We start from the raw sequence: 14,315 nt of genomic DNA, 5'->3' as shown, positions 1-14,315 counted from the left end.
AAGTTGTGGATTCACATCACAATCTAGAGATTTAAACACACAATTTGGTTTATATTTCAGTGTGGTACTGAGGGAGTGCTGTATTGTCTGACTCTCACTCAGATGAGATATTAAACCAATGCCCTGCCTGCCCTCTTAAATGGGTTTGAAAGATTGCTGCGCCATTTGAAAAGAGCAGGGATGCTTTCCTTGGTATCTTAACCAACATGCAAAGAACAGTAGAGCACGTGATCCATCATGTCGGTGCCAGTTCTAGCCAATCAGTCCCATAGATCAAATTACCAATAAATTAATGGTCATTTCCCTCATTTATGACTGTGGAATATGGTTTGGAAATTGGCTACGCGAGAAACACTATATAAAACTCAAACTCTTTCTTCATTTGATGACCAATGTTTCACGAGTCTCAGACACAACAGTTACCAAATGTCATTTGAAAATCTACATGTACAACATTCATTTTGTCCATGGATTGTAATTTCTGTAAAAATGCAAATTAGCCAGGGATGTTGTGTCCTTCACAAATCAATGCCCACAGTCCTTGAACAACCCAAGTCAAACAAACACTAACTGCCTTGTAATGTTCTGGTTAAACTTGTTCTCCCTTCTTAACCAAGCCATCAACATCTACCACCCTGTCCTTCCACTGAATACCTGCTCCATCTTGTCCTGGTGATCTTGGGACAATAAAGCATTGGCCATGAATGGGTGCCTTTAACTCGAACAACTGGATGTCAGACAATAGGTCAGTTGGATGTTTAAAACTTTGCGATATTTCACTCCTGGTTTGACTGTTCATTCTCACCTGTTCCTCGTGGCCAATATCTGGGGTTGAACATCGTGTATCCTCATTTGAAGCCCGTCCAGCGCTCTCTCGAGAAAGAGAAGAATAAAACATGTCTGGGCTGACTGGAGGTGCAGAAGGGCTGCAAGGTGAAGGTGTGAGGGGTAAATCTCCAAAACTGTGGAAGCTGACATCAGGGGAAGCTGGTTGAGAGGTCGAAGGATTTGTGTTACCGGGCTGAGGGGTGGAATGTTCATCTGTTGATTTGTAAGATCTGTGGTTTTGGAAATAAAAAAACTTTATCATATCACAATCACTCCACCCACAAGAAAGATGCTGACTCTGTCAGTGAAAGGATGAGAGTGAAGTCCAGGCATTCAATTGTGCAACATTATGAAAAATACTTCAGGTTCAAGAAGATACAGAAAATAACTTGAAAATAAAACATCCATTATAAAAAATAAGGTTGTGTGAAAACAACATCAAGGCAAAGGTTCTATTTCCCAATTGAAAGTTTGATACAATAATGCAAGTAGCAAAAAAACACATTCAACTGAAAATGTGTGACATAGTGGCTATCACTGAGATCTGGCTACAAGCTGGGCTAGACTAAATATTTTAGGTTCTAAAGGTTGCAAGGAAAATGGAAAAGCAGTAGCATCAAGGGATACTATTACAGCATTATTGAGAATATGAGTATGAGTAAGCTGGCTGTAGATATGCTATGGGTAGAATTGAGGAATAGAAAAGGACACGAGTGAAGAGTTGACTGGAGAATTTCAGCAGTGATAAAAGAGCAGGATGCAGAGCAGCTTGTCACAAAAACAGAAATTATAACGGGAGACTTTGGTTATCACATAGGCTTGGGGAGCGGCAGTAGAATAACTCATGTCCCAAAGGCACCAATCTTGTGAGGGTATATGGAACACTGTTCTGGAATAATATGTTCTTGAACCAACAAGAGAACAGGGCACACCAGGTTTGGTCCTGAATTAATCAATAATCTAATAGCCAGGGTACCAGCTGGCAATGCCCCAATGATTGAATTTGATAGTAGGTTTGAGAAGGAGGAATCAAGAACCAAGTTTTGAATTGATTCTGGAAGGATGAGTCAGAAAATGACCACAACATACACACAAGAGAACTACAAAGGGATAAAATTAGGGGTGAACACAAGACAATGATCAAAAAATAAGACTGGTGTGTACCTTAAGAGGAGGAAAGTTAATTTGTAATGAAACAACCGTGGCCAATCAGGAAAGAGAGAGATAGTACAAACCCAAAAGGCCTTAAACAAAGCAGAGAACAGTAGAGATTCTGTACAATGGGCAATATATAAATAGCAAAAGGCTACAAAATAAAATCAGTATCAGACAGAATAGCACAGGAGACTATTCAGTCCATCAGATCCATGGTGGCTCTTCAATACACAGTTCACTTAGTCCTTCTCCTTTCTCATTCAAATATTTAGTCAATGCTCCTTTGAAGGTTCCTACTGAATCTATATACACCACATATCAGGCTGTGTACTGCAAATCTTAACCATCCAATGCTTAATAAAATATTTCCTCTCATGTTACCTCCAGTCATTTTGCCAATCACCTCAAATCTTTGCAATCTGATAATCGATGCTGCAACCACTGGAAACAATTCTTCTTCATCCAATCTACCCAAATCCTTCAAGAATTTTGAATTTCTCTTCCTAACTGTCTGTTCAGGAGAACAACCCAAGTTTCTCCAGTTGGTGCACATCGCTGTAATTCTGCATTCCTGGGAATCATTCCAGCCAACCCCCTCTATAAAGGGCAGCACGGTAGCATTGTGGATAGCACAATTGCTTCACAGCTCCAGGGTCCCAGGTTCGATTCCGTCTTGGGTCACTGTCTGTGCGGAGTCTGCACATCCTCCCCGTGTGTGCGTGGGTTTCCTCCGGGTGCTCCGGTTTCCTCCCACAGTCCAAAGATGTGCGGGTTAGGTGGATTGGCCATGATAAATTGCCCTTAGTGTTCAAAATTGCCCTTAGTGTTGGGTAGGGTTACTGGGTTATGGGGATAGGGTGGAGGTGTTGACCTTGTTGGGTAGGGTGCTCTTTCCAAGAGCCGGTGCAGACTCGATGGGCCGAATGGCCTCCTTCTGCACTGTAAATTCTGTGATAATCTATGATATCCTCTCCAAATGTGATGTCCAGAATTGGACACAATGTCCAGTTCAAGTTTAATGCATGACCTGGGATCCATTCCAGCCTTTGTTGATTGTGTGGAGATTGCACATTCTCCCCGTGTCTGCATGGGTTTTGCTCTGGGTGCTCCCGTTTCCTGTCTCAATCCAAAGATGTGCAGGTTAGGTGGGGTTACGGGGATAGGATGCGGGAGTGAGCCTAGGTAGGTGCTCTTTCAGAGAATCGGTGCAGACTCGATGGGCCGAATGGCCTCCTTCTGCACTGTAGGAATTCTATAGATTGCATGTTTTAGTTTTAACTGTTCTGTTAACCCGTCCTGCCACTTTTAAAGACTGTACTCAAACACGTCCAAGGTCTGTCTCTTTTGCGTCCCTTTTAAAATTTAGCATGAATGACATCACCTAATTTTATAATGTCAAAATGCATCATCTCACAAGCGTTGATTTTGATCAACCATGAGCCCACCCATTCCACCAGTCTGTTTGCCTTCTTGAAGTTTATTCCCATCCTCATTGTTTATTACACCTCCTTTTAAAAAAAAATTAGAGTACCCAATTATTTCTTTTTCCAATTAAGGGACAATTTAGCGTGGTGAATTCACCTACCCTACACATCTTTGGGTTGTGTGGGGGGGGGGGGGGGGGGGGAGACCCACACAGACACGGTGAGAATGTGCAAACTCTACAAGGACAGTGACCCACATATTTACATTGTGTACCCTGTGTTGCCCCATTATATATTTTCTTTTTCGTTTATTTTCTTTTCATGTACTAAATGACCTGTTTGAGCTGCTCGCAGAGAAATATTTTTCACTGTACCTCGGTACACGTGACAATAAACAAATCCATCCATGCTGCTACTGCCCCTTTAGTTTTGCTAACAAGCTAGTGATATACTTTATACAACGTCTTTCCAAAGTTCTTATCTGCATGAACTGCACTGCCCTCAACTATCCGCCCCGCTAACTCATCAAAAATATCAATCAAGTTAGCACAGCACAATTTGCCCTCAACAAGTCTGAGCATTCGCCCCTTTATTTGTCCATGTCCCTGCATCATTGTTTGTAAAAACGACTCTTGCGCTGCTGTTAAACTGACTGGCTTGTAATTGCCAGCTTCATCCTTCTCCCCTTCTCTGAACAACGGTGTAATCCTCCAGTCCTCTGGCACCATCGCTGTGTCTGAGGAGGATGAGAATATTGTGGCCAGGGTCTCTGTGACTTTTTACTTTCGTAAGCGTCTTCAGATATATCTGATCCAGACTAGGTGACTTACTTAATTTACATACTACAATGTTTCCCACCATCTCCTCTTTACCTATTTTTATCTTGTTTAGTAAATTTACCATGGCTTAGGCACGGCCATCTTTCTTGTCAAATATAGAAGCAAAGTGTTCATTTAGTACCTCGGGTATGTCTTCTGCCTCCATTTGCTGCTACTCAGCCTTAACTACTTCTCATAACCCTTTTGCTTTTAATGTATTTACAAAAGGGAATTTGAAGGTCATATACGAGAGACACTAATCTATTCTCAATCTTTTCTAGTTACTTTGTCATTGTCCTCTTATTATTTTCAACCTGATTCTTTCTTAAATTATTAAGATGACAGCTGCCATTTACAACCCCCTTTTCCTATTTCCTCATCACTCAGGAAGCTGTGGCTTTGGCTGTCCTCCCTTTCCCTGTCCTCCCTTTCCCTCTGCATTAGTCACAGGGTACTCTATAGTCAGGGGCACAGATAGGCGCTTCTGTGGACGTGAAAGAGACTCCAGGATGGTATGTTGCCTCCCTGGTGCCAGAATCCAGGATGTCTCCGAACGGGTAGCAGGCATCCTGAGGGGGGGGGGGGGGGGGGGGGGGCAAACAGACAGAGGTCATTGTACACATTGGTACTAACGACATAGGCAGGAAGGGGCATGAGGTCCTGCAGCAGGAGTTCAGGGAGATAGGCAGAAAGTTAAAAGACAGGACCTCTAGGGTTGTAATCTCGGGATTACTCCCTGTGCCACGCGTCAGTGAGGCTAGAAATAGGAAGATGGAGCAGCTAAACACGTGGCTAAACAGCTGGTGTAGGAGGGAGGGTTTCCGTTATCTGAACCACTGGGATCTATTCCGGGGCAGGTGTAACCTGTATAAGAAGAACGGGTTGCATCTAAACTGGAGAGGCATAAATATCCTGGCCGTGAGGTTTGCTAGTGTCACACGGGAGGGTTTAAACTAGTATGGCAGGGGGGTGGGTACCGGAGCAATAGTTCAGAAGGTGACAGCATTGAGGGAGAACTAGGGAATAGGGCCAGTATGGCTCTGAGGAAGAGCAGACAGGGAGATGTTGCTGAAAACAGCGGGTCTGGTGGCCTGAAGTGCACATGTTTTAATGCAAGAAGTATTATGGGTAAGGCAGATGAACTTAGAGCTTGGATTAGTACTTGGAACTATAATGTTGTGCCATTACAGAGACCTGGTTGAGGGAAGAACAGGATTGGCAGCTAAAGGTTCCAGGATTTTGATGTTTCAGACGGGATAGAGGGGAATGTAAAAGGGGTGGCGGAGTTGCGCTACTGGTTAGGGAGAATATCGCAGCTGTACTAGGAGGGCCGAAGGGCCTGTTCCTGTGCTGTACTTTTCTTTGTTCTTGTGGAGTTAGATATCCAAGTGAGATATATTCCCTTTGGTAGTGTTTAACATTTACAACCGTGAGCTTCAAAGCCTCTTGCACCAACACAAACTATCACCTCTTTAAAGGCTGCCCATTGCTCTATTACATTTCTGCCTGCCGATCTGTGACTTAATTTAGCTGCACCGTATCTTGCCACAATTTTCTGAATGTAATGTTCCTCAGTTCAGTATTTTACTCTAGATCGTACCATGTCCATCTCCATGGCTGATCTAAAGCAAGTAGAACAAGTAATTAAGAAAGTTAATGGAAAACTTCCCTTTATTAGGAGAGGAAATGAACATAAAAGTAAGGATGTCATGCTTCAGTTATACAGGGCATTGGCAAGACTGCATCTTGAATAGTGTGCGTACTTTTGGTCTCCTTATTTGAGGATGTAAAACGTGTTGGATCAGAGGAGATTTAATTTTTTAAATATTAATTTACGGATGTCATTGGTTCGGCCAGCATTTATTACCCATCCCTCGTTGCCCTTCAGAAGGTTGTGGTGAGTTGCCTTCTAACAATGCTGCAGTTCCTCAGGTGTAGACAAATGCACAGTGCTGTTAGGAAGACCATTCCATGATTTTGATCCATTGACAGTGAAGGAATGATGATATATTTCCAAGTCAGGATGGTAATCAAGGTAGCAATCAAGCGGGCTGCTTTTTTGTCCTGGATGGTGTTGTTGGAGCTGCACTCATTCAGGCAAGTGGAATTATTCCTTCACACTCCTGACTTGTGCCTCGTCAATGATAGATAGGCTTTGAAGGGTCAAGAGGCGAGTTAATTGCCGTAGGGTTCTTAGCCTTTGACCTGCTCTGGTAGCCACAGCTTTTATATGGCTAGTCTAGGTCTGCAAGATCGATACCGGCAATGAATGGGTTGGCTTATGAAAATTGGTTGGACAGACTGAACTTGTTTCCACTGGAATTTAGAAGAATGATTGAAACATACAAGATCCTGAACATTTTTGTTGGATAGACGTGTAATGAATATTTCCTCTTGTGGGTAAGTCCAGAACTAGGGGGCAATGTTTTAAAATTAGGGGTCCCCCTTTTAGAACAGAGATGAGGAGAAATTCTCTTTCTTTCAGGTGGTGCAATTTTGGCCCTCTCAGCCTCAGAAGGCAGTGGAGGCAGGGTCATTGAATATTTTTGAGGCAGGGATAGATTCTGGTCAGGCAAGGGATCAAAGGTTACCGGCGTTAGTTAGGAATGTGGAATTCGAAACGCAGACAGATCAGCCATGATATTACTGAATGGCAGAGCAGGTTCGGGAGGCTGCAAGACCTACTACTGCTCCTATTTTATACATTTATACGATATGTATGATTTTCTGTTCCTGGTCTGTGATGGTCCGTGATCGGTGGTTCAGTGGTAGCACTCGTGCCTGTTTCGGAAGTTGTGGGTTCAATTCACGGGCGGCACTGTGGTTAGCAATGTTGCCTCACAGCGCCAGGGACCTAGGTTCAATTTCTACTGTGGGTGACTGACTGTGTGGAGTTTGCACTTTCTTCCTGCGCCTCCATGTGCTCTGGTTTCCTTCCACTGTCCAAAGATGTGCAGGTTGGGTGGATTGGCCATGATCAATAGACAGCGTTACGTCGATAAGGTGAGGGAATGGGCCTAAGTAGAGTTTTCTGTTGGGATTCTATGGGCCCTCAATCTTCCTCCTCCCATGTCTTTGGTTTGATACAGGGCAGAACCATTGGAGAGCTGGCCACTGTGCTTGGAAACAGAGCTGAGTTAATTGAAATCTGAGTGGAAGCTGAGAATTTGGTGTTGGTGGTGTTGTAGTGGAGAAGAGGGAGACCATTTTTCACGATCAGCTCAAAAAGAGACGGTGCAGAACCTGAGGATTCCAAGTACCTAGATATCTAATTCTGTTTTTAGTATCTGTGATTCCTGTTAAAATTGAGTAAATGATTTAGTCTTTGTCTAGTTGACTTTGAGTGAACAGATAAATAGTAACTTAGTTCAGATCCAGTTAAGAACAACTATATAAACAATTATCTTGCATCTAAGAAGCTTAAGTTTCTAAATAGAATGGAGTGGAAACTGGTCGTGGAGTTTCCAATTCCTGAACCATGTGGGAATTTCAAAGCATTCAGATCTGAGCTTGGGGGGGTTATGGGAGGCGGGGGGAAAGAGAGAGAGAGAGAGGGAGAGAGGAGGCAGGAGAAGGTGGATTCAATATAGACATTGGGGTAGTTCAAGTCTTCCTGGATTCCAGATGGTGGTCAATTTACAGCCAGATAAGAGTTAAGAACAGGAAGTTGGTAAGACAACGAAGGATGGGAAGATGAAGGAATCCTCCAAGAGTGTGTCATTCTCAAACCAATATTCAGCAACAGGATTCAAATTACACAGGGAAGTGGGAACATTTGTCCTTGAAAACCCCCAAAAGCCCTGAAAAATTCAATCATGGAGGTGACCAATGAGAGAAAAGTTGCCCCAATATGTGGGAAAGGCAGAATCTGTGACAAGCTACTCCTCCAATCAGCTGATGGGCTCAAGTGCATTATTCTAGTGAGTCTCTCAGCAGCAAACACGGGACAGAAGCCATCTTTGATTGGAGGAGCAACAAAGAGTGGGAAGGTGAGTGGCAGCACACGATGAAAAGGATGAAAGCACAGGATGAAAAACAGCAGCTCAGATCCTGACCACATGGAACTGGCACTCAGCCACCGTCACCCCAGCAAAGTCCACACTGAACGCAAAGCCACTGCTACCAGACAGAGTGAAGGAAGGAGGGAATGGTAGCCAGACTCCTGGAACTCCTCATTTAGCAGCCAATCCAGTCTCCCGGTGACTGCATCAAGTTGGCCCTCTCCACAGCCAGCCATGACTTCCTGGTGATTCCCTCAAGTGACCCAGTGGTGGTAAGCATTCTGGCCAAGAAGAGATGGTGACGGGGTCCGAGTGTACGAGCTAGGGTAGCGGGGGTGAGATACTTTGATGGGTGGGGTGAGAGCATGCACCTATCAGTGTCAGTCTCCAAGGACCAAAGTGAGAAAGAGGTGAGAACGGGAGACTCTGAGGGTTGGAAGTGGGGTTGAGTGGTGGTGGTGGTGGGGGGGGGGGGGGTGTAGTTTCAAAGTTGTTATATTTCTGAGGAATCTTTTTGTCTATCCTCTGTCTTAATGCAGTGAGGGGGTAGCAACTGCCTGATTAAAATCTTCTGGCTTTGTGCATATGCAATGAAACCGTAACCTCACCAGTCTGCTGAAGGAATGAAAAAGGAGCTCCTGAAAATGAACAAATAGCTCTAAAAAAAAAAAAAAAAATCTCAATAAGAGACTTGGTGACAAAAAAATGTTCCACATTGAATAATGATGAGGGTAACGGCAGCTGTGCGGAGTTCAGGCCTCAGCCTGGCACAGTGAAACAAAGGAGTACATAGCAGGTACACCTGGTAATGTGCCATTACCAGCTACTTGATCTTTTTGGTAGGATATATTTCACCTGGATACACAATCAATGTTTTCCGCTGTCGTCCAGCTTTGTCAGTTATATGCTTCCTGTTTATTTCCTTTGGTCCTTCGTTGCCTTGGTAAGACCAATTTATTGCTCTTGTTTTTGCCTTATTTGACACCCTTCTTAAACCCCAATATGTTATGATTGCTACTGCCTAAATGTTACCCTATGCTCCACTCCTCTGTTCTGGTTCACTTCTTATCACTAGATCGAGCAGTGCTACCTTTGTAATTGGACTTGTAACATACCGGGTAAGAAATGAGCCCTGCACAATTCAGAGAAACCCTATGTCCTGTACTCCTTTTAGTACCTCTTTTTGCCAGTTTATTTGGAGGCAGTTAAATTGTCCCATCAATATCAATTTTATATATTTTTTCTTGACCACCAAATGTACACTGCAGCGAAGAGTGATGACCTGGGTTGCCATCCAGAATACCTCACATAGGAAATTCCTAATCTCAGTCAGGAGTCAATTAGAGACCAGAAACCTGTACTTTGAGGTGGGTAGGAAACAGGCTATGTCACCTACCTATACCCCCTGCTCATCCACAGATGGCCTTCCCAAAATGTGTTACACATGAGCACTGTTGGGACCAAGCGGTCAGCTGCTGGCTTAAATAAGGACATTAGAACAACCTCATTAAAACAAAAAGCACAATGTCGCAGCTTTGCCTGATGCTGATTAATACCTGCTTCCACGTCTCTGTGCACTGACTGGAGAGGCTGTCCACGTTGTCCACCTCAAACGCTCAAACTCCTCATACTTTGTGTGCCGTGATGCAAACACTGCGTCGGAAAAATCCTCCATCTAAAACAGATGCAACATGTTCACAGTGTTACAGATTTTCTGTTCAAACTGAGTGAACTATGCACAGATTTTTTCCTTTGCATTATAGTTGCAAAGTACTACCTCATCATGGTCCTCTTCATTGAATCTGTGATTTGATGAATCTGCTTTTACATCCACCATGCGCCAACTAGACAGGGAAGAGAAAAAATATTATTTTGACAAGAATTTCGCTGATTCTGTTTCTATCTTTTAATTAAGAGGTGCCTGGGGCTCACAGTCAACAACCAACTAACCCTGTTAACAACCCATTGCCAACATACATCACACCCCTCAGATACTCTCCGGTAACAGCTGCATAGGACTACTGATAATCACTTATGCAAGGCAGTACTCGCTGGTCACAGATAACGTTTGTACAATGTAATACAGCACACACACTATCCCCTTGGCATGGCACTGATTATGAACTCCTACACAGTGAAACAAACTTTTAAATTTAGAAATCTAAATTTACTGGAGAATTGCAGACAATACAAAGATGTGCAGATTAGGTGAATTGGCCACACTAAATTGCCCCTTAGGTGTCCATGTGTGTGTGCAAGCTAGGTGGAGTTACGGGTTTACAGCAGGAGAGTGGGCCTAGGTAGGGCGCTCTTTTGGAGGATTGGTGCAGGCTCGATGGGTCGAATGGCCTCCTACTGCACTGTGGATGTATCCCCAAAATATTGTCTATCAAGGGCTGTACTTGTGTACATTTGAAGGAACAACTGTCTCCATCACACCATGACCACAAAATTCAATCTGCTGAATTCACAATTATATTATCTGAGGACTCTGAACAAATTCTGAAAGGATACCTTGGTGTCAGGATCTCCTTGTATTGGAGCTTCTCCACACGAGTGGTTGCAGCAACAGACATCGGGATCACAATATTGTTTATGTCAAAGGAATTTTCTAATCTTCTCCTCCTGGCTGCCTGTTGTTTTAAGAAACAAAATTTAGAACAATTGAAATATATCAAAGATGCCTTGGACCATGAATTCAACAACACATTACCTTCTTGAAAGGAGTTTCAGCAAGATTCTAAGTTTATTTTTATCTGAAAGAAAGAGGCTCACTTGTGCTTTACCAAGGGGGTTGTTAGTAGTGGGGTAACAGTAATAATTTCCGACTTTTATTCTAGGCTTCCTCCCCACCAGCACAAGCACTGCCAAGTTATATATACATGGTAAAACTCACTTCACTTTAAGTGTCATCACTGCCATTTTGCCAAATATTGGAAGCATGAAATAGTCTCCCAGTTGCCAGCACCCAGGTCCAATTACTTGCACTTTTTATTCCACTTTTGGGAATTGAGTATTTTTGATGATTGTCCATCACCGCTGCAGTCTGTGTAATGAGGGACTGCTGTGAGCCAAGGAGTTCAATGATGAAGATATGTGCCCAGGTCAGGATTGCGGTCATATTTTGACAGGAATATGGGAAGTGATGGTGTTCCCACCGAACTGCTGCCTCTGGAGGTTGCAGGTTTGGGAGTTGTGGCAGTGTATCTTCTTATTGCAGCCACGTGAAGGGAGTCAATGTTTAAGGTGGTGGGTGGATTTGTCTTGTGCATTTGAGATGGTGAAAAAGCTTTTGAGGCATCAGGTGAGTCACTTGCCACAAATATCCAGCCTCTGACCTTCTCTTGCAACCAGTATTTATGTGCTGATCCAGTTACGTTTCTGGTCAATGGTGATGTCCAGGATGTTTATTATGGGAGAAACATCAATGGGTACTGTTTATTAGAATTTCTTTGGTTGGAAATGGTCATTGAAATGCCAGGGGCTAACATTGCTTGACACTTGACAGCCCAAGCCTGGATATTGTCCAGCTCTTGCATGCAGGCACAAACTGCTTCATTTTATGAGAATTGTAAATGGAACTAAACACTGCAATCACCAGCAAACAGCTCACTTCTGACCTTATATCAGAGGGAAGAAGGTGAATGAATGAAGCAGCTGATAGACAGTGCTGACAGCATACGCTGGGGCTGAAGTAATTGGTCTTCAACAACCAGAACTATCCTTTCAACACCAAAATAACATTTATAACTTTGTAATTCAGACCCTATGTGCAGGTTATTAAAAGGCCTCCCCAAAAACTCAGTGTAGTAAGACAGTGAATACATAACACAGAACAGAAATAGAACAGATTAAGTTGGCTGACACAGCTCCTGGTGAGCTAAATTAACTTCAGTACCTAACAATAATAATCGCTTATTGTCACAAGTAGGCCTCAATGAAATTACTGTGAAAAGCCCCTAGTCACCACATTCTGGCGTCTGTTAGGGGAGGCCGGTACGGGAATTGAACCCGCGCTGCTGGCATTGCTCTGCATTGCAAGCCAGCTATATAGTCCACTGTGCTAAACCAGCACCTTGGGCTAAGAAGGTGGAAAGAACAAAAGAACAAAGAAAATTCCAGCACAGGAACAGGCCCTTCGGCCCTCTCAGCCTGCGCCAATCCAGATCCTTTATCTAAACCGGTCTTCTGTTTTCCAAGGATCTACTTCCCTCTGTTCCCCGCCCGTTCATCTATCTGTCCAGATGCATCTTAAATGATGCTATCGTGCCCGCCTCTACCACCTCCGCTGGCAAAGCGTTCCAGGCACCCACCACCCTCTGCGTAAAAAACTTTCTACGCACATCTCCCTTAAACTTTCCCCCCCTCACCTTGAAATCGTGGAGGGCGAACAAAAACCAGCAATGGCTCCTTGTGATACCTATCCAGTGATTCCTACTGCGTCTGTGTGTGGGGGGACATTTAGACTCAGTGCTGAGCACAGCCCCTGGATGAAAAGTATGACATCCCTCACTCGGTTCAAACTCAGAACAAATTTGTACAAGCTGTTGGACATCATGACAATGTGTCACAATCTGTGACAGCATCTTCAGGGGCAGCAAATCTGTGCAACTAAACAGAACTATATTGTCAATTTGAGTTGGTTAGTCTGCCTTTAGTTGGCTTTGGCAATCAGGAAGAAGATTAAATTGTGAGATTCTAACAAGTAAAAATGAATAGGAATTTTAACAGAAAATTTGTGACACTGTGGGTTGACACAATGCCCGTGCAGCCGCACATAATTCCAGCTAAAACAGCATATGTCTGTGAAATAAAATGTTCACCACAACACATCCGTTATCGTGTGGGAATTTTATTTCCAGTACGAACACACCAAAAAAGATTCCTGGTGTTTTAATTTGCTCGGTTTAAATATGAACTGATCACACTTTATTTACACTGTGCAATTCCTTGCCTTGTAATTTTCCATTTATCCTGTATAAAGTATCCTCCTTACCAGTATGGACGCCATACTCTGTGTGTTGGTTGTATTTTGTGTGGAGCTTTCTGATGAGGTGGACAGCTGCCGCATCAGTGGGCTGTGAATTGAGGTATGAGAACTAATCGTAGAACCGTATGAACTTCCCATGTCTGACAAGGCCTGTCTTGCTGCAAGAATTAAAAACAGAAATTCTGAATTATTCAGCATGTTTAAGTGCAAATGCTGCTGTTATTTCAAAAGCTTGATTAACATTTATGAAACAATTCATTAACACCTGTTAACAGATTGCAGGGCAGCGTCACCTCAAGCATACAAGACTGTATGGGCAATTAATAGAATCCGTTGTTAGGAATTTGGAAAATTAACTAGCTTAACAGTGAACTCGAGTTGAAAACAAAATAACAGACAAGTAACAAGACTATCGGGTGTCTACAGGAATAATGAGATGAGATATGCCATATGACAAGATTAGAAGGCATCTAGAGACATTTAGGTATGACTGGCCATATCCAAAATATACCAGTAATCAATGGGGCTATACAAATGATAACTTCTAAAAACAAAGTATTTGAAAGATGCAGACAGCCAAATCCATAGGGTGGTATATCAAAGAGACTGAACAGTATAACTGCTAGTATCTTCAGTGGGGAAGAAGGCTAGTTCTCCATCCAATAGTCAGACAGGCCAGTTCCATCTACACTCCAAGCCATAGAGATTTGCTCAATCTAATATTTAAAGCCACGCCATTTGAAGATATTCTCCTCTAAACAAGTTTCATGCCTTTGCTAAACCAGGAAGAGACATTTCTCCAGACCGGATCACCGAAGCACCACTGAGGGGGTAAATATTAGCTGGATTTGACCTGTAGAGTTGCTAAAATTAGATGTTTTTTTTTTAATTTTTAGAGTACCCAATTCGGTTTTTCCCAATTAAGGGGCAATTTAGCGTGGCCTATTCACCTACCCTGCACATCCTTTTGGGTTCTGGGGGTGAGACCCACACAGACAAGGGGAGAATGTGGAAACTCCACATGGACAGTGACCTGGAGCCGAGATTGAACCTGGGTCGTCGGCACCTGAGGCAGCAGTGCTAATCACTGCACCATCGT

At 43.4% G+C, this 14,315-nt stretch overlaps 1 protein-coding gene across 1 annotated transcript in view; it reads right to left on the bottom strand.

Moving 5' to 3' along the window:
- LOC140398057 (KAT8 regulatory NSL complex subunit 1-like) overlaps positions 1 to 14,315 on the bottom strand; it is a 272,866-nt gene that overhangs the window by 17,260 nt on the left and 241,291 nt on the right. Inside the window, exons 9-13 of the mRNA XM_072486269.1 lie at positions 13,223 to 13,374; positions 10,741 to 10,859; positions 10,004 to 10,070; positions 9,783 to 9,901; positions 806 to 1,058 (exon numbers count right to left, since the gene is read on the bottom strand). Coding sequence (XP_072342370.1) covers positions 806 to 1,058; positions 9,783 to 9,901; positions 10,004 to 10,070; positions 10,741 to 10,859; positions 13,223 to 13,374 — 710 coding nt within the window. The remainder of the gene's footprint in view (positions 1 to 805; positions 1,059 to 9,782; positions 9,902 to 10,003; positions 10,071 to 10,740; positions 10,860 to 13,222; positions 13,375 to 14,315) is intronic.

Source organism: Scyliorhinus torazame, chromosome 21 (assembly GCF_047496885.1).
Source record: "Scyliorhinus torazame isolate Kashiwa2021f chromosome 21, sScyTor2.1, whole genome shotgun sequence".
NCBI classification, from domain to species: Eukaryota; Metazoa; Chordata; class Chondrichthyes; order Carcharhiniformes; family Scyliorhinidae; genus Scyliorhinus; species Scyliorhinus torazame.
Note: the sequence above shows the minus strand (reverse complement) of the source record. Positions and strands in the feature narration are given on the sequence as shown.